This window comes from Phaethon lepturus, unplaced genomic scaffold, assembly GCF_000687285.1.
Source record: "Phaethon lepturus isolate BGI_N335 unplaced genomic scaffold, ASM68728v1 scaffold9139, whole genome shotgun sequence".
NCBI lineage: Eukaryota > Metazoa > Chordata > Aves > Phaethontiformes > Phaethontidae > Phaethon > Phaethon lepturus.
Window position 1 is genome coordinate 63,805 of NW_010561183.1, and position 25,536 is coordinate 89,340.

General features: G+C 40.6%; 1 protein-coding gene across 1 annotated transcript in view; it reads right to left on the reverse strand.

Annotated features, from left to right (window-relative positions):
- The window catches only part of ALK (anaplastic lymphoma receptor tyrosine kinase), a 61,512-nt gene extending 36,363 nt beyond the window's left edge, over nucleotides 1–25,149 (reverse strand). Inside the window, exons 1-4 of the mRNA XM_010293908.1 lie at nucleotides 25,117–25,149; nucleotides 23,268–23,437; nucleotides 10,018–10,112; nucleotides 8,496–8,636 (exon numbers count right to left, since the gene is read on the reverse strand). Of these exons, the coding sequence (XP_010292210.1) occupies nucleotides 8,496–8,636; nucleotides 10,018–10,112; nucleotides 23,268–23,437; nucleotides 25,117–25,149 (439 nt within the window). The remainder of the gene's footprint in view (nucleotides 1–8,495; nucleotides 8,637–10,017; nucleotides 10,113–23,267; nucleotides 23,438–25,116) is intronic.
- Nucleotides 25,150–25,536: the final 387 nt, after the last annotated feature.

Genomic DNA, 25,536 nt, shown 5'->3' on the forward strand with positions numbered 1-25,536 from the left:
CATTATGCCTTCAGACTTTGAACAGAAGCAACCAGAACAACTTTTGTATTTTCTGCCTCTTGGACAGACTAGAAGGGTCTCACTTCCAGTGCAGAGGCAGTATCAGGGTAAGAGCAAACAGTACTGGTAATTCAAGATTAGTGAATGTGCATCTAAGCTCTTAGAATATGGCTTTTAAGAGCACAAGAGTATGGGAAATGAAAAAACACAGATACGTTATGCCAGGGAGTACAATGTAAGGAACCTGGAGATGACTGAGCACAGGAAGTACTATCTTAGATTTCAAAAGTGGTCTTGTTGTAATCGATACAGTGGTATATAGTTCATAAGTTCATATGTTAAGCCTCCCAGGTCCTGCAGTGGCTACAGTCAGTGCTAGCAGACATATTTACTTCCTCTATTCAGGTAGCTGGTAGACAGGAATGGGAGAAGACATGCTTCAGAAGTAGCAGAGCTGGGCAGTGACCTTTGCCCAAAATATTGCAGGAGGGATTCTGGCCCAAGTGAAGTCCATGGGGAGACTGCACCTGATTTGAACAAGCAAAGTTTTCAGTAAAATCTACAGCCAGGTGTTGCCCGATCTCTTAATTTGTCACTGCTGCTTTGACTTGCAGACAGTCCTCTTCCTGTTTATATGCACTTTCATACATGATACTGAAAGCCAGTCCAACATGTAACAGCTTTGTCACTGAATTAAATAGGACAGAATATGGCACGGGAAGAAGTTGCCCCTCATTTCAACATAATTAGGACAGATAGGTGTTAGTTATAATTCTGGATACAGACTAAAAACCTTGCGCTTCCCTTCCTCCACTCTCCTAAACGTTTCACAAAGCCAACTGTCAATCTGCAGATATAACAGTAGCCCAAGATCTTAGACCACTAACCCAGTAACAGACCAGAGTACTGCCCATCTTAGATAACCCACCACTTCTTTTTGTAAGAAAGAATAACGATTCACTCCCTGTATTTATTTTCTCCTGATTCTAGAAATGACTGTAGCATGTCTCATGACCTCAGAGAGAGCATTTCCACAGGTTGCTGCTTGCCACAGTAGTTTACAGTAATTAAATTTGAAGCATTATTTTGATCTCCAAAGACTAAAGCAGCAGCACTGAATCGAAAATCCTTCAGCAGCTAGGTGAGAAGCGTAGATTTTTTTTCCATCGGTGCACAACTCTGGTCTGTTGCATACTGCATGGCATAGCTCTCCTTCCTTCTGCAGCATGCGACAAGCTAACATTGCCAGCACCTCACTCTCACAAAATGGGGAAAAAAGCAGAACTCTCTAGTCCAAATCTTCCCAAATAACTAGTAGATTTTGGAAGTTTGCCCAATTTCATGCAGGTTACAGCTGCCTGGTTTCCAGAAACAGTTGAGCATTCCCATGATGAAAACAAACATCTAGTTAAATGTATATATTCTGTCGTTGACAGTTGCAAGATGCTAACTGGATTTAAAAACTGGAAATTCCTGTTTAAGGCAGAGGAAAAAAAAAAGAAGTGAAGATTACACTGAGATTCGGAATTGGGGTACTACATTTCAGTGAATAATTTACACATCAGTTCTTTTGATGGAATCCCCACTTTCACAAGAAACATGGCAGAGGAAACATTTAGTCTTCTGCCTTTTCACTCACACATTTGCTCTCCTTAAGCTCCCTGGCAATCTCCCCAACACGTTGCTAAGGTCCCAGTAACAACATTTTGCAAGAAATGCTATTTTGGCTCTATTAAAAGAGATTTAAAAAAACTCCTTCTTCCCAACTTTTCTTTCCAAATTATATTTACTGATATATTTACACACACAGTCACTCATGCTTATTTTCTTTTGCACAGCAGAAATTCTAGTTTTCACACTGCTTGGCTACATACACAAAAAGAACAGCAACCAAGGTACTGGGTTTCAGCCACAGCAAAGGGGAGTGATGTCCTGCTCTTGGAAAACAACAAAAAAAAAACAAACCCAAACCCCCAAAAGACTTAAAATGACTAATTCCTTTGAAGCTCTGATACTACTTGCAGCCCAAGGCAGCACTGCTGCAGGCACTGCTGCAAATAACAACCAGCAACAATAAAGAGAAAACAGTAGAGCAAAGCCCAAAGCACATTTGTCCTTCTAACATAGAAAGCAATTTCACTGGCACATATAGCACATAAACTCCATATCACAGAACAGATATAGGCATTTCAGTTGTACCTCAATGGCCTAAATGTATTAACTAGCATTTGTTAAATTATGCTGGTTTGAACCAAGGTTCAACTCATTCCAAACCAAAACTTTACTGTGATTTGAGAAAATTACCAACCAAGCACCATACTACTTGGCTTATTTTGGAACCTAGAGTACCGCACTAGTGAAATGCATCAGTGCTTTAAAACAATGTGTAGGTAGTTTGTGGAACTTGCTGCCACAACCTCTATTCAGGCCAAGAGGCTACCCCTACTTCCAATAGAGTAAAAAAAAGCATTAATAAGGGCTATAAGGTCTCATGCTTCAGGGGCATAAGAAACCCAGTGGCTAAACTTCTGGACACAATTGTTAGTTGTCCCTCAGGGAGTTCATTCTACTTCTTCCTCTAAGGCAGATGTCATCAAACTTGATGTGATGAAAAAGCAGAACGCTTGCTTCATCTATTTGTAAAAACATTCACAAGCTCCCTTACAATACTTGGCCAATATGGGAAATCAGAGGCTTACAGGAAATTGCCCATCTTAATCTTCACTAACATTTGGCTGGCACTGGCACCACGGTATGCATGGAGGGATTATACCTTTTACTCAGTGTATGAGCAATCTCAGTTATGCAGTACAAGTAATTCCAGAGTTGATCTGTGTTGAAAGTCTGTAGGCAAAATATACTACAAGCATATATAAGACACATGTTTAGTGATGTAAGGAAGGCAAAACCTTTCAATTTTGCTTTGGCTTCTGTAGTTTAACAGTGTCGTGTGAGCAGTAATTTCAGATTACTACCTTTTCTAGGACTAAATTTGCCAGAGATTAATGAAGGAGGGTTGGGGTTTGAAAGATGACAGTAGATGGCAGAAATAGGTTGGTCTCACAATCACAGTCCCTGAACTGTTAAATGTGTCTACACAATTATATTGATGGGATATAAAATGATCATAGAAATTAGTGAGTCTTGCCAGCAATACCAGACCAGTTACACAGGTATGACTAGTCTAAGAGGAGGCCAGCTTTTCAACTATTTATAGAGTTACTATTTCTACCTCTGTCTTTCCATTTTCTAAATGAGAGCGGCAATGGAAGTCTTGGACATGCTTTTCAGTTCAACAAGAAGAGCATCTGCAGTGATGACAAATGTATGCCAGACTGATCCTGAGTGTCACTTCAAAAAAATACTCAAAGCCTCATTCATGCTTTAGATTTTTCTTAAGTGTCCATATAAAGGGAATTCTATCAGGGCATCCTTGTGGGAAATTATCTGTGGTCAGTATAACAGGGCAAGGTCATTGCAGATTTTGAACAGCAATGAGAATGGCTTGTTTCTTGCTACCTTCTGGAACCAGAAACTAACAAAGCAGCATGAAGAAAACTAATTTCTTTTTTCTTTTATGTTTCATTTAAAGACATAGTGGGAGCCTTCCATAAAGGGTGTTAAGTGAGACATGCTACTAACTTTTTAGAATTTGTTTGTTCACAGTTACAAAGGATAGTAGAAATGCATGTTGGATAACAAAGACCAAGTTGGGTGGAGGTGGCAAAATTATTTCAAAACCTTTCCCAAGATTTATAGCAGTTTCTGCACAGTTTAAACTGCCATTCTTAAGAGTGTGCAGCTTTAAAATTTAGGTCTAAAATGTGTGAATTGTTCTGTTTATTTCAATTGTATGATTAACTCTTTGAGAGCCTTTATGCCAATTCAACTTTGCTATGTTGGTATCTGGTTGTATGTTGATTTTCAGTATTGCACCTTTGCTATTTCAGTCCTACTAAGAAAGCAAGTGTAAACATTGCAAGAAAGAAATTCATGCTTACATAATCTGAGAACCCACTATCCACATCTGAACATTTTCTATCACTGTTCAGAATGCTGCTTCTGTTGGGGGGAGGGAACTGAGTTGTTATTCACTGTGTTAACTGACGCTTAATACAAAAATAAAATTCTGCAGATACCTTTATTGCATTATGCCAACAGTTCAGTTAGTATAATTGCACACAAAGAGCAACCAAATGCAATTTTCTTTTACTTAATACTCACTCCGCTGTTTCTTTCAGCTCCTTCATCTGATTAACTAATGTGACTCAGAGTTCTTCCTAGAAACAGGCATGTAAGTATTTGTAAGAGGACTCTCCCTGATGCAAAAGACAAAATCTATGCAACCACTAAGTGTTGTGAGGAAGAGACCCGAGCTGAAGGAAAACAGTAATCCAGTTTGGATGAGAAAATTATTTGATGACAGTTTCCATGCAAGAAACCATGGTCACATAATGGCTGGTGGATATGCAGATCAGGTGGGACAAAACAATGCAAGATTTGAGGGGAAAAAAGGTTAATCTTTTTGTGCATTTCACAACACACCATTTTTGTACTGTGTGCCCTGACACGAGTAAGTTGTCAGTTGGACAGATGAGAAGCTGAAACATCAAAAGAGAGGCTATCCTCATGGTATTTACAGCCTATTCAGAAGCACCAGAAATCTTTAATTAAAGCCTGATTGCTCTATGTCTTGTTATCTTCTTTTGCCTACTAAGAATCCTATTTTGTCTCCTCCAGTTTCCATGATAGCAATTTTTTTACCTAGAGTTCCTCACGGTATCTTTTTATACCTGAATTTCCCATATTCTCTCCCTGTCTATAAAAGGAAATTACATTGGTTTCATATAAATTGGCTTTTTAATTGGCAGTTAAACTCCCTGTAGAGAAATCCTATGGTTTGAGCAGCTTTCAGTTTTACTTAAACTAATACCTAATCAATTTAAAATTGAAGCCTAAGTAAACTTGATTTACGTTAAAATAAACTGTGCACAGATTTAGCCGTTTCAATCAAAAATCCTAGTTCCACTGAAGTTGTTTCAATCTCCTGGTATATGTGGGTTTTCTTACTTTTTTTTTAGAACCAAGTTTCACCTGCAACCTTTCAGCAAGAAGCTGGCACATCAGCAAATAACACGTCATTATTTAATTGAAAAGGAAAGCATTTGCATTGCTTGGTGACCATCTATCTAATGGTCTCCTTGCACTGCAAGTAGCTGTGTGTCTTGAAACCTATAGGAATTTTTCTATGTTGGTCCTGGTCATCATCAAGAAACTTGAAAGCGCAACACCACCACATTAGTGGTGGCAATTTTGGGTCTTATTCTCTACACAGTGCATTCATCATCCCATGTGTGACACATGACAGTGGTTAACAGATTTTTGGAAGCTTCAAGATCTCTCACAGCGTGGCTGTGTTATGTGTTTTGAACCTTCAGTGTATATATGATGGAGGCATGCCAAGTCACAATAAGCAATGGCAAGGCTGAAGAAGTAATTCACTGGGTACAGGGCCTGAGAACAGAGAGGACAGGGAGGTTGGTGGTGATGACTATAGCTTCTGCAGAAAATAGATGTTAATGCACAGGCAAAACCAGCAGGTGCATGTTAGAGGTTGTTCTCAGTTACAAAAGAACAAATATAGGCCCATATCCTTGAAAGCAATGGAGCTTCTTTGGATTTACTGTCATGTAAACAAAGAGGTACCTGTCTTTCAGGTTGTACTTGCTGCTGTGTAGGATGAGGGGACCTCAGGAGGGCATTTTATTATCCTGTTGTCTCTTCAGCTATAGAAACACAATTCTTTGTTTTAGTATTATTTCTTAAGAAGGAAATATTACAGCCTATGATCCATCACACAAGCCAAAGACCACATTAGCTTTAATCACTTTTGGCTGAGCTCGTATTGGTCAATGGCAGTCTTTGGGACTTCAGGCTGATGCTGTTGGTTCACTTGCACAACAGTAAATATGTGGCCATCAAAGTAAAGGCTTTGACAGACTCAGCCTGAGGTTTCGTAAATGTATTACAGGATGCAGAAAGAAACAAGATTAAAGCTGGGTAAAATGCATAGCCCAGGGACCAAACAAGCATCTGCAGTGTTTATTGAGAGCAGAGACTCAGCAACACAAAGGAAAAAAGTGATTTGGTGCTGCGGAGACTCTCAAACATGCAATGACTTCCCACTGCAAGAAGCTGCAGCCTAGCTTCTCTGATTTCTGCCCTGTCTACACCAAAAGCACAAAGGGGAGAAAATCGCTGTAGGAGTGATTTCAAACCTCAAGGGCTGGTGACAATTTTAGACAGCACATGAACAGGACCAAGGATCAAGCCTAGAAATTAGGCAAGATGTCTTGGATACCACAGGAATTACCTTGAATTTTCACCCCAAGGTCATAAAAAATTATTTGAATTGCTCAAAGTACCTCGGTGACCTTCTCTTCTACTCCCATGCAATCTGACTCCCATTATTTCTACCATCCAAGCATTTCTTTAAATTGCATTCCTCAGATAGGACAGGGAGCAAACGAGCTAGAAGATGTTCCATCATTTCAGGTCTAGAATGAAGTAGGAAGTAACAAAATTCTCAAAGAAACCTACAGTCACAAGATTTCTAGCCTAACACCAATACACCCCCTTTACATTAACTTTGCATCCAAACTTCAGGCCATTCTCCAGTCTGCACCTGGTACCTAATGGTAACCTTTTATGTTACTAAAACAGTAGGAACCCCGGAAGGAAATGTATAGCTGCCTTAGGGAACTGCATCATCACTTAAGCATTGTCATTGCTATGGAAAGTCAGGCAGAAGTCCATAATCTACATCTGTGTATGGATCTTACCACAAGATCATTGACCTAAGAGCAATACTGAAAGCGCTTAAAAGTAAAAGGTGGCTGCATTTACAGGCAGGAAACGGAGATACAAATATCGAAGGGAACACTTCAAAGGATCTGCAAAGAGAATGTAAGGGTTTTTTGGAAATTATACCTTTGTGACCAGCCCAAGCTCACACACAACATCGGTAACAGAGCTAGACACAGCCTAAAGCTACACTGCTAAAGCACTGGTCCACCCAGTCCAGCATTCTCTCATATGGCCTCATTCTCCCGAGACTCCTGTCAGTGCTCTTGCACTTTTCTTGCTGTATGATGCTCAGTACATAAAATATCAATAAACTCCACTTGATGGCAACTCTTGGCCTGCACTGCAGACTGTATCATCAGCCCCACCGCCAGAGCTTGCTTCACAAGATAGTTCAGGTATCAGAAGTTGCCCTGCCATGGCAGCATGAAGTGGGCTAACACATCCAGCTTTTCAGGCAGGCTTTGAAGACTGTGTGGAGCTTTTGACCACACTGACCAGACTGCTGTTGGTATGAGAGCTGACACTGTTAGTTCCTGTATTTCAACAGTACTCCACAGGTAGCAAAGTGAAACATAACCTAGAATAGAACAGACTCAAAGAAGTCTTTCTAAGACTGAGGAGTGGGAGAGGAGGCAGCAGGAACAAATCCCTGTGCTTACTGACAAAGTAAAGGAGGTGTATACCAACCATGCCCATGTTCTCTGCTTTAAGAGGGGTGGTATTTCAAATTAGGAGGTAACTAGCTAGCACTAAGTGAGGAGAAAGAGCTGCACACAGTGCTGAGGGTGACAAGTGCTTCTATCTCATGCAGTCACCTCGACTTCCATGGTCAGCCCTGCTCCAGCAGGTAGGCTGGAGGTTGTGGCCACCTGAATCAAATCAAGAACGGAAGCTGGCAAGAAGGAGGGAAGGAAGCAGAGTGAAATAAAAATGCATGTGCAGAGCCCAAAACAGATATTTTGAGTGTGTAGGCAAGCCTGGAAGGGGGAAGAGACAGTGATGTGAGAGGGACGGAATGGAAATCTTGCATCTGTTTGGCCCAGGCTGCTACAGTTAAGCTGGAAAGGGTTGCTGAGGGACAGGGGAGAGTTAAATAACATTGCCCGTACAAGACTGACATTTCTAACTAACTAAAAATCATGTTTTTAAAACAAAGTCCAATGCTGTACTCTTTCCAGTGTGCAATGAAAATATTACTAAAAAAGCAAAGCTATGTTATTTAAAACCAAGCCTATATTAACTAGAGCTTGGTGTTCAGGTTACCACATGCTGGACTCATGTCAATTTGGACACTTTGCTTTGATTCCTGCCTATTCTTAAAAGACCACAACAACAAACAAACCTGTCTTACAGTTTAAAAGCACTTTTTACTTCAAGAACAGGCTCCCTCTAGTTCCTTCTTTTACCAGCTTGCAATCAAAATCCAAGTTACAGTTAACAGCTAAAGGCAACTACTTTCTAGAGCTTGTTTTGTTTTGTTTGTAAGGGACTTGGGAAAAGCTCTGAACAAAGCCTTTTGTAAAAAAAATAAATAAAGGAATTGTATTGCATTTAGCCACATCTAACTGAAATCTGTACTAGTTGGAAATCTCTGCTGTCTGAAAATGCTTCTCAGACCAGACAATTACCTGCAGGACCAGAGATGGGGGCAGTGTTGAGTTGGAGATTTCCCAGAAGCTTTTGTTCCCATCCAAACTTCTGGCCACCTCTACTGGTGAGAAAATTGCTTGAGTCTGGAGTGGTACCTCGAGGTGTCTTCTCTCCACTGACTAGAAAACAAGAAGTCACAGACTGGTTTATCATTGCGGGTGGCCGCGTCAGTATGTAATCCAAAACTGAAACTAAATTAAGGGCTGGAGGCTTCTCTGCTGAGAATAAGAGCCTGCAGTCACAGGATATAACACTATTAAAAGGAAAGGGCAGATTGGCTTTCCATTGCTGTTTTGGGAACTGTGACAAAAGAAAAATAAACAGGAATGAGTGGTGGGCAAAACAGTAAGTGAATGAACACACAAGGCAGAAATACAGAATACAATCTTTAGCAACTGTTAGAAAGTTTTTCTTCTAGCCAGTAAAAGTATGTGCAATCTTTCTTAATTACAGCCTAATTTAAGATCTCTTTAGAGTCCTGGAACCTGAGGTACATTGTACTTATGCACAGAAACCAAGGGGTATCACTGCCATAAATGGAAAGACTTATAGCCCCAGCCAATGCAAATTAACATAACACACAGTAGATGAAACATTCTGACTGGTCTTGGATGAGGAAGTGGCTTAGAGGTTTTCAATCTGATCAGGGCAAATGAGGTTGTAGCTTCAAGCCTAGGACATGAAAGAACACTCTCAAGTTCTACTGATCAACCCAAGGTAAAAGTTTCATGTGTTCAGAGCAGCAATCCTCATGTAAGTTGTTGGTCTGAGGTATACAGTGACAGATCATTGAACACATTTACAAATTAAGCAACTCACTATGCATGAGATTGTGAAAGATAAGCCAGACACAAAGTTCAATAAAAATCTAAATGGGGTGAAATCTGGCAGTGGAGGTATAGACTGGGCATATTCTAGAGGCCAGTCAATGACAAAGTCTGGATCAGAATACAAATTTTTCCCAAGAGTAGGAGAGAGGGAAGATCCTAGTTTCTGATTCAGACTTAAATGCATGTCAGTCCAAATAAAATAAGCTTGTTCTAATTTAACTGGAGTATTGTGCCCAATGTTACTGCAAAGTTAGTGTCAATCACAGGATGCCTGTCTTTCCCTGGCCAGAGTCCTACTGTCATTCATTTTCATAACTGTCATACAGCAAACCAGGTCATGTGGAACTCTATAATCACAGATTGGCTTCTGCATCAGCCTGGGTGGATAGGTGATGCTACTGTCTCATGCTGGCTTTCCCACACCATATGTCTTACTACCCATTCACTGCCAAACTTGGAACCCATTCACTGGTCGGCTCCACTAATAAGGTATGCATGTGAATGGTCTTCTCCATCTAAGCATAGTTATTTCTGAAACACACCTTTACATTTCAAGAGTCTTTTGAAAATAACAACACCCAGTCACTTCCTCACAGTTTCAACCCCTTTCCAAATTTCAATTACGTGGCAAATAAAAGACAAGTCACTTCTAGATAAAAGGAAAACTTACTTGTTAAATAACAGTCCAGACTAAGGGAGACATTGTCAAAAGCAATAATGGCATCAGATCCTTCTTCCCACGAAGCGATGATCTGAAACCAAAACCTGCACAGATTGGAAGAACAGGGATTAAATTCTGTTAAAGAGATGAAACTCAGAGCTCTTTGCAATCAAAACAGTTTTAGAATGAGGAAAAAAAGCTTTTCTTTTCACACATAAAAATATTAAATTGACAGATAAAGTATCCTCACCCCTAATAAGCAAAGATGATCTGAGGCGGGAAGCTGTACATGAATATAGGTAGATGTAAAAAAAGAACACAGCCCTTCTTCCCTCCAGAGGCATACAACCTGAAGCAAGTGCAAGTATGTGTGTGTGTCAGTGCCAGGACAGAAAAGAAAGCCCCCCAGATTCTGGCACACAAAAAAAAATCAGACACCTAAAGTGATTTTATTCTCATGAGTGATTTACACCCTAAAGTGTTATGAAAAATAAGTAGATTGGGGCTCCTGAAGTAATTTGGAGTTTCTAAAAGGAATTGGCAACCGAAGGCTGAAACCAATTTAGAAATTATTTGGTGTTGATCTGCCCTCTAGGAAGCAAAGGATATCTAACAGTCCTGGCAGTCACAAAAGAGAGGAACTGACACTGGGTAGTCCACAGGAAGACAAGAACTCATTATGTCCTTTTAGAAGCTGAGCAGGTTTACCTTAAATCGCTTCCACACTCTCAGCTAGCTTTTGCCTGGAAGTTCTACCACTCCTACGTTATCAGAAGAAAGATCACTGTAAATTCACCCTCAGTGATATTACAAGTCAACAGGAAGAGCACAAATAAGTCACAACCAAATACCTCAAATCTGATAGTACATTGACTATGCATTAATTTAGTGCACCCATGGGTTTATATCTTTCTCTTAGCTTAGCAAGTTCATGTTCTCCTGATGCATATCTGCCACATAAAATCATAATCATAGAATCGCAGAAAGTTTGAGTGGAAGGGACCTCTAAAGTGCATCTAGCCCAAGCCCCCTGCAATAAGCAGGGGCATCTTCAACTAGATCAGGTTGTTCAGAGCCCTGTCCAGCCTGACCTGGAACATTTCCAGGGATGGGGCATCTAGCACCTCTCTGGGCAATCTGTGCCAGTGTTTCACCACCCTGAACATGAGAAATTTCTTCCTTATATCTAGTCTAAATCTGCACTCTTTTAGTTTAAAACCATTATCCCTTCTTCTATCGCTACAGGCTCTGCTAAGAATTCTGTCCCCATCTTTCTTATAAGCCAGTCCCCCTTAAGTACTGGAAGGGTGAAATAAGGGCTGCCTGAAGCCTGCTCTTCTCCAGGCTGAAAAACACCAACTCTCTCAGCCTGTCCCCATAGGAGAGGTGCTCCTATGAGCACTTCCCTCTCATCGTTTCTGTTGCCCTCCTCTGGACCTGCTCCGACAGGTCCGTGTCTTTCTTTGTGCTGAGGGCTCCAGAGCTGGACACAGGACTCCAGGTGGGGTCTCATTAGAGAGGAGTAGAGGGGCAGAATCACCTCCCTCAACCTGCTGGCCACGCTGCTTTTGATGCAGTCCAGGATATGGTTGGCCTTCTGGGCTGTGAGCACACACTGCTGTCTCATGTCCAGCTTTTCATCCACTAGTACCCCCAAGTCCTTCTCGGCAAGGCTGCTCTCAATACCTTCATCCCCCAGCCTGTACTGATACTGAGGGGTGCCCCAATTCAGGTGCAGGACCCTGCACTTAGCCTTGTTGAATCTCATGTTGAACCTCTGGATGGCATCCCGTCCCTCAGGTGTGTCAACCACACTGCTCAGTTTGGTGTCATCTGCAAACTTGCCGAGAGCGCGCTCGATCCCACTGTCTATGGCATTGATGAAGATATTAAACAGTACTGGTCCCAACATGGAACCCTGAGGGACACCACTCATCACCAGTCTCCATCTGGGCATTGAACCATTAACAACTACCCTCTGGATGTGACCATCCAACCAATTCCTCATCCACACATGAGCCCACTCATCAAACCCATATCTCTCTAATTTGGAGAGAAGGATGTTGTGGGGGACCATGTCAAAGGCCTTACCAAAGGCCAGACAGATGACATCGGTACCTCTTCCCTTGTCCATTGATGTGGTCACTCCATCATAGAGGCCACTAGGTTGGTCTGCTTAGGAAGGAGAACAATTTCTAAAAGCAGCTGACCATGGCCCACAAGTCAGATACAATGCTGAGAGGTTGCATCGAGATTATAAAAACAAGGAAGTATTTTTAAAATCTACTTCTCCTTTACCAACAAACCAGACTCACGAAAGAAAATTCAAATGAAGCTTCTCTGTTCATATGCACATTTACTTTGGGACAGCATGTTCCTGTGTTTTGAAGGAGGGTTTTGACTGTTTCAGCCACCTGATTGAGTCAACAAAGATAACAAGCTTCCATGTTGTTCTCCAATACAGTGCAGCTTTCACCACCAGTGATGACAGTCAGGTTTGGCACAAGCTAAAACAGATACTAGGGATATATGTACCTTTTGAGGGTGTCTAGATTGAAGTGTCCTTGTCTTCTGCAACTGGTGTTCTTGCTAAGCTATAGATGGGGACACAATCAGAAAAGCTGACCCAACCAAAGCAAAAATTTCAAACAGAAAAAGATCCTGGCAGTCCCTGAAAGGTGCAAAGGGTTTCGAACAGAACATAGTCTGTTCACAACAGAAAAGAGTTGATACAGTAACTATGTTCCTTCTTGTCTACTGCTGGTAAAGTACAACAATGATGCTTCAATACTGAAATTTCTCGCTCATGGGACATATGAAGAGACTTTTCCAAATTAGACTTTTTATGTTCTAAAGACATGAGCCATTGCTATAAAATAACAGGTAATTGACACAAATATGGATGGTGGATATGGTGAAGGAGGAGTATCTCTACCACCAAAGGAAACTCCAAACAGCAAGACATAATTTTCCTTCCTAAATGATCCGTCTTTATCAGCTCAAAAGGCAGCAGCTCCATCCAAACCAATCTGAAGATCACAAAAGTATTTTTTGCCTTCCCAATCCATAGAAAATGCAACTGCAGTCTTATGTTGCCAGAAGCCTCACAGTTCTTAGTTGGTATACCTGGAACCCACTGTGGGTATGTCTAGGAGGAAATTGGAAGAAATGTGAAAACTATGGATGTTAAACTGGCTTCCAAGCTGTCCTCCCCCTACCTCCTTCCCTCATTTGCTCCACAGCTGACATCCCACACCACTTCAAATGAAACTACAAGCTCTAGCATAAACATAAGCTGCTCAGTTTGAGACATGCCATGTGAGTCTTAAACAAAAGCTGTTGGATAGACAAAGTGGGCTCCAATCTACTTTTTCCTGTACATTCCTGTGCCAGCAGAAGACATGAATGAATCACATGTGAAAGGTCCTGAACCACCACAGGTCACAGTCTGGTATGTCATGGAGAATCAGGACCTACCTTGGGCTATAAAGTAAAGGCCACAGCTCAGCAGAAGCTTCTCCCTCCCTGTGTGTGCTGCTGAAACCTCCAGGAAGACGTAAGGTGGAAATGGATTCAAGCTATATGCCTTTCAGTTGGCTGAGTCTGAAAATCAATGTCCTGCACACAGTGAACCTTGGTGCTACACTGAAGAGACCACTGGAACTGAGTCTCTGACGCATTTGATCTTCGGCCTCTTTCCTGGGGGTGCACAGTAAATGCCACTTGGAGATGTGGACATTTTGATGTATACTTACATTTGTAAGGTGCTAAACTGAGGTTGGAAAATGAATTACAAAGACAAATAAGCAGTTCTTAGACACGGTTCTCCATATCAGCTTTTCCCTCCACTTCTGCAGACTTTAGTTCAGGTTGCATAGAAGAAGAGACAGATACTTCTGCAAGGACTAATAGGCACCTTCTTTATACCTGGCAACTAAATACCTATTAAAATAGCTTTGGGCAGTTTCCTTGGCAGAACGTAAGCTTCATGCCCCAAAGTGTTGTCTTTTGATGCACTGTTGATGTCATGCCTCTTCAGACAATGAAGGATTTTATGAGAATTATCAAGGGTTCAGCCCCTAAAGACAGAAAGGCATGATACAACCAGTATTTCTGTCATTGAAGTGACTGCCATCTAACTTGTCCATATAAGAATGCAATAGGTTGTGTTTTACTTTATTTACAGTTCATTCAATTTAAGAGTCAGCTTTATAGGTTTCACCTCCAGGAGCACTGGGACCAGAACTTCTGAAGTTTCCTGAAGTTCACCAGGGATGAAAAAAACCGACAGAAATGCCTCCAAAGTAGAAAAATCATGTGAATGTCAAACACTATTAGAACCATCAGCAGAGCTCTGGTCGTCTATTAATCTGTGGGGTTTTTTTCTAACATGAATGCAGTTTCAGTACAAATCTTCTCTTGAGACCAGCATTTCTGCAACAAATAGTTCATCTTTTTCTCTTCTCCAGTTTAATGCCACTATTAATTCAGAAATATGATGTCTTTCAAATTTCATTGAAACAAGATCATCAATTAACCAACATTTCAATCATTAGCTTTGGTGGTTTTAGCTTAATGGGCTAATTAAGGGAAATTTAATCAAAACTGAAGATGGAAATGTCACACATCAGTGAGATGGAAAAACCCCCACAGACAATCTCGTTCCCTTGCCCCCTCCTTTTTTTTATTTCTGTTTGATCCCTGAAATCAATGAAACAACTCCCTTTGACTTTGGTAAAAGCTGATACTGAAACACCAAAAACATATGTTATTGCAATGACTCAGTATAACACTGGAGGATAATGTCTCACTGATATTTTTGCACAGATCAACGTGGGGTATGCTGACTGCACATCCAGCACTTCAGCTGGCACCCATACAGCACTGATACCGATCCACAGCACTGGGTAGACATATTCACTGCAAACACGGATGCTGTGGTGAATGGCCATGAAAGAGTATTCCTGAAGGCAACTACACAGGAGCAGCAAAATTAGTGCTGGCAAATTTGTTGTGACTTTGTGGCTTAACAAATCCCAGCAACTTCCCCACATGGAACCCAAATCCTTGTCAGATAAGTCTGTATTTGTAAGCTAGATTTCATCACAAGAATGAAAATACGGCTGCTACGAAAGTCTTTAATGGCTTGGATATTAGAAAAATTGTTACTTGAGGACCAGTGGAAATTACTTCTTATGTGTCTCTTCTTTTGTCCTACTTGACCCCAGGAGTACAGCTAGAAAAAAGGTTCCTTAGATGTATGACAATTGGGAAGTACAAGTTACATCCTGCAGAGTTGAGTGTCAGCTGAGCTGTGAATGCAACTCATAAAAAGGCCTTTTTTTTTTTTTTTAATCTGTTTGAGGAAGATGGGAAATGCTGTACCCAGTGGACAAAAAAAAGCCTAATTCAGATCTCCCCTTTGGGGAATATCGTCTCAGCTGTCTGAAGGATACAAGTTTTAAATAAATTCAAAAACCACTCAAGGGCGATGTGGCGGACTGATATGCCGTTTCTGTCTTAAATATTTCGCAGTTCCGAGGAACCCACACCTTTCTTGGTACAACAGCTCGAACATATATTGGTACAGAGTGGACCCCAGGGAAGAACGAGATCCTGCAGAGCAGAGATATGGTGCAGGCGCAATGACCAGCTCCTGCAGAGCAGAGATATGGTGAGAGGAGACATGAAGGCCTGCAGATGTGCCATTGCCTGCTGCATCAGGCTTTTGCATATGCACAAAGTTGCTTGGAATACAGAGATTGTGGGACTCTGACTGTATAAAAATGACACCATCAGAAATAAAAGGGGGACCCCCACCAACAAGGAACATCAAGAGGACCAACGGGATACCGCTGGATCCATGGGTGGTGATAACATCTTTGCACTCTCTCTCCCTCCTCCTCTCTTTGTCAAAGCATAAAAGACGTGTTGCACGGGACTTATTTGTTTAGTTGAACTGTTTAGTTAAGAGTAGTTGCCATTGAGTCATTTATGCAACCTCATGCCTTGCATTTTGTATTATTAAATTGTTACATTTGTTGGCTGGTGTTGTTTCATCTTCATTCAGTCCAAGGGGATCAAGAACTTGGTCATTGGTCCCATGGGGAAGGAGGTCGTCCTGAACGACTCCTTTCGGGCTGCGACATCTAAATTGGCGTCACAGACAGGACACCCTTGTGAAACTGAACCAACCAGAAGGGACCAGGGCCCTTAGCGCAGGCTCTTCCTTGGGAAGTGCCTGACAGGAGAGAAAGGACAGAGGAACTTGTTGTAAAGATCCACACTGGGTATGTGAACGCACAGTAGACTGAATAAACTGAAGGGCTATAAAGACCTACCCTCACTTCCTGGCATGGCTTGGGCTCAAAAGAATTGGCATGACTTGCAGGCAGTGGTTGACCAGATCACTCTTTTGGCAAAGGAAAGAAAACTGTGACTGGGGAAAGGCAACAATCTGTGCTGTGTTGGGGGCAGCCCTAATTGCTGCTCAAGAGGAAAAGCAAGCAGATAAAGAGACAATTGAGTCCTTGCAAGAACAGATAAGAAACTTGCAAAGCCAGCTCACTGCTGAGCATAACACTACTCATCGGCTTCCCGCAATTTTGCCAGATTCACTAGACTGAGAGAGAATCTTACAGACTGAATTGCAAGAAAATGGACAGGTGTTTGGCGATAGGAGAGAAACGGGCTAACGTTCTCCCACCAGACTTGAAGAATCAGACTGTTGGGACGCCGCAGCTCCATGGTGGTAGCTATTGCAACTAATTCTTTCTTTCTTTCCTTTCCTTTCTCTTTCTCTTGCATTTGTGAACCTGTTGTCAGGCAAATAAAGTTACCTGGTGCTTGACTCTGTTTTGAGTCTTAATTCCGTTCCTGAGAATACAAACAAAATCTCGGTCCGGTCTATGACCGGCATGCGACAGGCAATTACTGATCAAATATTTCAGAGTCACAGATAAGAAATGGCACCAAAGGCATAACAAATAAGCTTTTTTTGGTTTGTTTCTTTGGCCCAACCTGCAAAATCTGAATCCAGATGAACAGTTCCTTGAAAGGTAGGACCAAGCATATTCCAACTCAGTTAAATCTGCCAGAAACAGGATAACATCAAAGCTTCTGGGCTGTAATCTTCCCCATTCCTCAGGATCTTTGAGTCTTGGGTTTTATTTCAGTGTGGTCAGTATTTGAGCTTCATCATGTCATCCTGGATTTTCTGTTTGGTTGGTTCTTTTTGCTTACTTAGTTTTTCCTTGATCCTAACAGAAGACTGGTTCCCCCCAAAATATCTGGGGCTTATTTACAGAGGGAAATATAGAACTAAAAATATGGAAATACATCTACAGTTATGTTGGTATAGCCTCCATGAGGACAAACTGTTTTGCTTCCATCACCTACCCTTATGTCTTCATTGCACAGAAACGTTATCTTTTGGGCGTATTATATCCTCCTCTGTTTGGAGGGAAACAAAAAACATTCTCCTTGAACTGAAGACCTCAGAAAGCTGATTTTGTGCAAATTCTGCAGCTCCCTCCCTTCAGTAACAGCTCTGAATTCCACCTAAATATTGTCCCAGGCTCATACAGACGGTTCAGGTTTCCATTAGCCAGACTCTGGCAGCTGTCTTCATGCCATTATTTTAGAAAGGCTCATAATGATTTTTTTTCTGTTTATCATAAAGATAGGGATTATTAACCAAGATTGAATGTTAATCTCCTCTGTACTCAATCCCCCATGCAGTGACACGATCACAGCATGCCTGTATGTACAGATCCCATTTCATAACTTGTAATGTTTTGCCTTTGATGAAACTGATTTCTCTCTCTACCTAGCTAAAATAATTATGACTGAACCTGCTTGAGACCAAGGTACTTACGGAACAGAGAAGTTTCAGGTCACTAACCCTTATTACATTCAGGTTCCCATTAACTTCTCTCTTATAAATGATGCATTGTTAGCTCACTTCACAAAGGAATACTTACTATTTGGGATAAAAGACATACTTAGGTGGAATGAGATTATTTGGAGAAATATAACCATGTTAACCAAACTCAGTTACAGTGACAGAATTGCCATGCAGGAAGTTACTTAATAGCCAGTAATAAAGGTTGAGATTCAAAGGTGTTACTAAAGGCAACCATACTGAACGTATATTGGTACAAAATCTCTCACAGGTACTCTGTGCACACTGTCACCAAAACACCCTTTTTCAGATGAACAGAACAGCCATCAGCAGAATAACTGTATTTCAAAAGGAGGACAGTAGCAAACATAGTTAATGCTACAGAGCTGAAAAGCAGTGATACGGGCATTAAAGTCTCACTCTGTTAACAAAGTAATGTAGGACCACATTGGAGCAACAGAGGCTGGGCTTGCTGGATGGATATAAGAAGAAAGAACAAAGAGATCTGGGTGTATATGTGACCAATGCATACATATGTGGTAATGTGTAGGGAGACATATGTCCAACTTGTATGGAGGGTCTGTTTCTTCATAGCAGAATGGGAAGAAAGTTCAAAAATAACAGGAGACAAACAGGTCTCTGGGTTCAAAATGTTGCCAAGAACTTTTCTTTTCTTTCTTCATTGATGGGAAACCTGATGCCCAGAAACTTAGAAGAAAATCTGAAAGCAGTGTGAGGAAGAGACAGAGCAATGCAAGAAAAAATATTAGACAATAAGAGTTCTTAGTCACAGCTAGTAGAAATACAGCAGAGTGGTATGAGTATGAGACAACTTCTATTTACTGCTCTTTTTACTACAACAGTGAGAGGTTCTGCAGCTGTCTTGGCTGCCATTGAGATAAGAGCTGCTGAAAAAGCCAGACCAAATGAAGGGTCTCACTCCCGAGGACTGAAAGGGAATCCCACTTTGAAATGTAGATGAAAAACTGATGAGCACCAGTGCAGTTCATAAAAATCCAGCAAGCCAGAAAGACTGGAACAGTTAAAGAAGCTCATTTAAAGGAAGAAAGTATAATCATCTGGACATGAATCTTCACTTGTTGCAACAGAATATCACCTTCTGGTGTAACTTAAGCTTGTAGACTTTTTTTGCTTTTTTCCTCAGGAAGGTCACATCCATACCTAGCCTTCCAAGTAAGGTTTTTCTCTTCTCACGTTTTTCTCTTCCAACATAGCAAAATTCCTCAGTCCATGTCCAGGAGAAGGTCATCGGCAAGAAAGTAATTTTGAAGTTCTCTAAGCACAATGGGACCAAAACAAAATTGTTTTTTACTTTCTGAATGTGCTGCCTTGTTAAAAAGACACAGAGCCCAGTCTTGCTATCAGTGACAAGGCAAATGGTGCTGCCACTTATGACTAAAAATTTAGTTTCTAGGGACCTCAACTAGACTCCTCCTTTCACTCCTCCATCCACCATCTGGCCCCTACTACTTAAAGACTGGCTACAAATTTAGACTTTGTAATGACAAAAAATAAACTTAAGGAGGAAGGAAGCCAACAAAACCTTTCTAACCAGTAAACACATTTACATTCCTTTTATATTTCTATACAATCTTCTTCTATCAGAAGACTGTACTGAAGTTGGACAGGTTGCTATTAATACTTGCCATTTATAAAATGTTCCTTTGACAGAAGTTACAGTAAAATCTTTAATGAAAAGGACATGTAGTAGAGAACATAGGCCTTAAAAGACCAGAGCTGGTCTGGACTGACTCATGTGGAGTCCACTTCCAGGCAACTCCATCCAGGTGGCAGATGGACCCACAGAACATTTAGCCTACACGTCACTCCACACGGCTGGCCTCAGCTTCCCCAAGAGAGTGGAAACAAGGAGAATTAGAACTTGTTTCTTAAAGCCTTATTTTTCCAGACAGGCTTCAGCCTATTAGAGCTATTCCTTTTTCACCTTCTACACTGCCTAGCAAAACAGTTGCTAGATAATAAGCATCAGCCTACAGCAAGCTCCAGACAGTCACTTTGTTATATGTGCTTGGTTTTTATCTATGTGCTATACCTTAACCATACTGTTAAACTAACAGAATGTCTAATTATTAGCTACAGAAATCACTCATCTTCAATTACATCAGGCTTCTGTTTGCTCTTGCTGTCATATTCCCATGACTATATCATTATTAAAAATTAAACTCACATTTACTTACTAACTAAAAAGCAAACCCAAACTACCAACTAAACAGAGCTTTCAAGACTCTGGTTCCTGCTTGCATTTCTGTGAAATTAAAGAACAATTCTTAATAGACTCATCATTTGTCACTGGAAAGCAAATAGTAATTTTCCATCAAATAAAACAATTTTACAATAACACAGTTGTCTACACTACCAAATACTTTAGCACTGCATTAATGTGTGAAGTCCAGTAAGCAAAAATGACCAATTGTCTAGCTTTCACTAATCTGTGCAGATTATCTGATTTGCAGATAACATGTCCTTCAGGGACGGGTAGGTGGCTCCACGGGGGACAAATGAAATATACTAAGGATCATTAGTTCATGTTGACTGTATTTAAGTGGAAAGTTAAAATACAGCACCTCTGGAGACTTTGCCTTTTGCCTCTGGTAAGTACAATCCATTCATCCAACAGTTCAAGGAACTCTTGCCCAAAACCGGCTTCTTTGATTGTAGCTGCTTTGGTGACATATCCTTCACTAGGCCCTTTGCCCTTCCTCCCCTACACACAGAAGATACTGAGCATTTGGAATTGGGTTACAGCTCTATTAACCTCCACACCACATGAGCCAATTCTCAAGACTGTTTTGCCAACACCTTCCAGAACAAGGATGGATAGCTAACTTTGGGGAGATGTAAAAAGCCAGGACTTCAGCCTCTTTAAAGTCCACACAGACAAGGTAAGACCTCACACATGATGCAATTTCAACTGGATGCTTTCCTAAGGATCAAATAGGAGGAAAGACAACAATCCTCTCCTCATCATACTCTTGGAAATTAAGCATGTGTCCAGGGCTGCCCAGGCTAATACAGTGCTAGAAATTTAACATCCCTCAGCCCCAGTTTAGCTTCTTTGTCATAGTCCTCCCTACTTTCTGTTCCTGCCAAATCACCTGAAGTGTTCTAGCTATGATTTTCTGCCAAAATATAATTTCTCCCAACAGCCTGAGGGATTTAAGAAATGTCTGTTTCTAAAGATAGAGCTCATCTAATTTCTTGGAAGTCTTCCTAATGATTCTTTGAAGTGCTATAAGCCAAACATGGAAATTATGGCTAAGCAGCTTTTGAACAAGCATGCTTTTGAGCCGTTTTAGAGCATATTATCTTGTTATTAATAACACTTTCTATTCAGCTTCCCAATCACAGTGGAATGTGCTTTAATTTTGTGTGGAACTGGTACACTGGTGTGCTTTATTCAAGAGCTTTACTTCTGTGAGGTGATTTAAACTTTCAGCTCCTTCTGTAGGAATACCTGCAATATCATGTTTCTTCTAATGCAGACCCTCACAGCTACTGACACAGGAACCAATTAGAAAAAGACAGACACAGCAAGCTTTCAGCAGCACCAGCATTGCATTCGTATCAATTAAATACTTCTACAGTTCAATAAAACTGTCATTTATCTCCAAAGTATATATACTGCAGTCTCTCCAGTACCATTTCAGTGTACACTTCCATAGAGTTCCTTCCTAATTTGTACATCAGTCCGGATTTCATAAGGTTTCAAGTTGGGAAGAAGGATGCCTGCAGTATTTCTAAGTCTCACAGGAGATCTCTTCCTCCCCAGGAAGAGCTGGTTTCAACCAAATTAATCTTAGAAAAAAAATCATTAAATTAATGCACTTTCGGTGAATAAGTAAGGACAAAACCTTTCAAGAGACACCAAAACTTCAACGTTTTCCTTGATTATTTCTTAACTTCCAACAAACTCCCTTCCCTCAGTGAACCCAATTGTCTTTCTCCATAAGTAACGGGAAAGTAAAGGTGTCAACACCTGATACGTAATAGTCAGCACTGTGTATCAGTTGGATCTGTGATTCCACATGAACCGCTGCTAGCCTGACTCCTAAGATCAAAGTATTCTCTGCCTGACTGTGCAACCAGAGAGAATTTAAAGGAAACCAACAGTATAAGAGTACAAAATAGTTCAGGTACAAAACATTCCCCTGGCAACATTAGAAAATAAATCACATAAATAATAATGGGAAAATATACCAGTCTTCAAAGGAAACACAGCTGAAGGGAATGAAGCAACCAGGTATTTTTATAAATGGTGCTTCAGCAGTGATTGCACAATAAGGCTAATGTTGATATTTTTTAAATCTTTGACATACACATATTAATTATACATTCAGGAATGAAGGGTCGGCAGTGTCCTTGTTGTATTTGCAGGGTACACGCATACCCAAGAGCCAGCAAGATAAAAGACATATTCATACAATATTTGTTCAAACTTCTTATAAGGCAAACTAACCCTTAATGAAATTCATTATTTATAGGGCACAGATTTTCAAAAAGACAAAGGACACCAGTGCTCATGGCACAGATTGTAGATGCATCTTACAGCCTAAGGGCCAGGGCAGCTGGAGGCAAAGTAGGTCTGTGTTCTCTCTATAAACAGCATAAGCCAGAGCACACACAAAAAGTAAACAATGAACAACAGAGTATTCCCTTAAAGCTGACTTGTAAGAAACAGCTAAAACAACACTCTTTAAATAAGCATATGCTACCAGATTAAGTGTATGCTACCAGATAAACCTTTTATGCTTAAAGCCAGAATACAGTCATAACTGAGACAGCCCCTTATTAAGCTGAGCCTCTTGCTACAGCTAACACAAAGGTGTTCAGATGCATCTTTGATTTTCAGCAGGTTCTTCTCCCACCTCTTTCAATCCTCAGATCTAGACTCATTGAACAGTGGCGACCCTGATACCCAGGAAAAAAAAAAAAAATCATCTATGGAGCTCACATCCAAGTCTAGCAAACCACGTAAGAAGATCAAACATGCTCCATGAAACAGTATGTCAGGAGAATGATTATTTCCAGTCAATGAAATGGAGACACAGAATTTTAAGCACCTTGCTGTACACTTCCCAGTGATCCAATTTGTGAACCAAGACCACCACTCAGGAGTTGTAAAATTGGGTGCTTTGCTCTAACTACTCAGTTATTCTCATCCACCGCTTGTAACTGAAGATACCTCCTGGGGACAAAGTGCTTTCCTCTCCCTGAGGGAGCCACTTCCTGGAGTGATGCTGGCCATTTTCATTGCCAGGTAGCTAGTGATGAAATGACAGATCACCATGAAGGAGAATGATGAGAAGACTCATACCTATCCAGTACATCTGGGAGAGGTAAAATCATCCATTGCCATATTCCCAAACCTTCGCTGTTATTTGAATGCCAGAACATCCGGCTCTGTTCCTTTCCTGTCTTGTTCTCAACCAGCACCAGGGATATATTTCCCAGCAAGACACCATGGATGAGCCATGACATTTGTAGCTAGAACAAAGAGAACATATGAGATTAAACATCACAAACATTATCCAAAAGTTAACAAAATTCCCAATTCTTGTTTCATTTCTTTGTTTTCTAACCACCAAAAAGTCAGTTCTCCCTCCCTTATACTCATGTAATCCCTTTAGAAAAATCCCTATGTGGAAGCCTGTAATACTTAGTATATGTTATTTAATATTGGAACTACTGGCTTTTCTTTTTGCAAAAGTTAAGTCCAAAATATCTCTGTTTTAGCTCTCACATATGTATCTGTAATTTTAAAGAGGTAAGCTAATACCTTTATTATCTGCAGTACAAAGATCACACTCCCCTAAGATATCATGTAAGAGATTAAGGTTAAGACTAACAACTTTTCAGCAAGTAACTCTCATATTCCAAGCAGCAGCAAAAACACAGCAAGAATAGCTGCAATAAGCAGACATCACCAGTAATCACATTCTCATCTGCCAGACACTCTTTTCAAAAATAAGTTTTTCCTTGCCTCTTCCCAAGTTTCTACAGGCTTTCCAATTAAAGTTCAGTAATAATTAGGGTTTTTATTAATTAAAATACCTTAGGAAACCACTTTTCTAACATGTTTGTTACATTTAATGTAACTGAGTCCATTTCTATGTATTTATCCCCATATATAAAATAAATTTCATGTAGTTTTCTCATTTTATGACTTTCTCTCCCTCATTGTATGAAAAGAAAAAAATTCCTTCTACATCAGGCTAGTCTCAGAATCCGTATTATATGAATATAGTCTTCTAGTTTTCTTGGGAAGAAGAAGAAGAGCTAGCTCTTTGTTGGTAAAGAGCATAAGTAAAATACACATATATATTACATGTAGGAGCTGGGTCTCATCTCAATAACCAGTAGAGGTGAGAATGCTGAAGGAACGAGTTTATTAAAGCTACATTAACAATGAATTTTTGGACACAAGAAAGTATTCAGCACAGTGTCTAGCATCCATGTGTGTTAAAAAATGGCCCTCTGGTTTTTAACAGTTCAAAGCCAACACCTAAGCCAAGAGGCTAGGAATTAAATTTGTATTTTACACAGGAATACCTGATAACATTACTTACTTTCTTGCACTGATAACATAGAATATTCATATCCATTTCTCAGCATAAAACAACTGCCAGATTTTGCTTGCTGTTGCTATCTCACAGTGTAAGCCTGTCCTGGTAGACAAGTCAGATTTAGGGGTGGAAAGGACTGAAGTGTTGCTATTATTCCTAGCTTACGCTAGGAATTTTGGGGTGGGTGAAACAAAATTCTGGGTATCCATTATATTAAGTTTCAGTACTGAGTTTTGGTAAACAGTGCAGTTCACCTGCCTGTCTCCAAAGTTACAAAAAGAGCAGTGACTTTGACTACATTGCAAAACTATGAGAGAGACCAAAAAATCTAGATGTGGTTCTTTTCTCTCTCCAGTCCCAAAATCACTGCACTTGCCTATGATCACTCCTGTATCTGTTGAATTCCTAGGTGTATGACACAAACATTGATAAGATGTGTAAACTGATATGCAGGTATTTGTGAATCATTACCTCATTTTAACTATGGATGTTCAAGACTGATGTCTAGGTTTACAGTAGTTCAGCAAACGATTGCTGGGGCCTACCAGACAACAGCATTTCTGGGGACAAGCTCAAGTCGGACTACCAGCTCACTCTCACCCCAAGTTTGGGAAAGGACTCGCTGAGTCCCATGTTCGTTTCCGTAATGTCAGACAGTGGAAACCACAAGATGAATTGTGAGGATTTTCACCTCACAGACACCAGAAAGAAAAAGAAGAATTGAGTAGGACTGCAAAGAACTTCTTTGGATGCGACACAAAGTGATGCCCAGGGAGGCAGCTGGGCAGGGACTAAGTTCATACCCACAAGTTCACCAGAACCAACACTGGTGAAAGAGGCTGCTGACAAAGGTTTATGGTGTAGAAGGTTGATGCCTTCAAGCTAGATATCTGTATCTCAGTACATACATGGTCTTAATGTCAGATGACAATCAAGATTAAATAACCTGTTGGACATTTTATACTTTCAAGTGCCTATGAAGTGAGACTACTGAAATTACAGTGAAGATTGCTCTGCCTT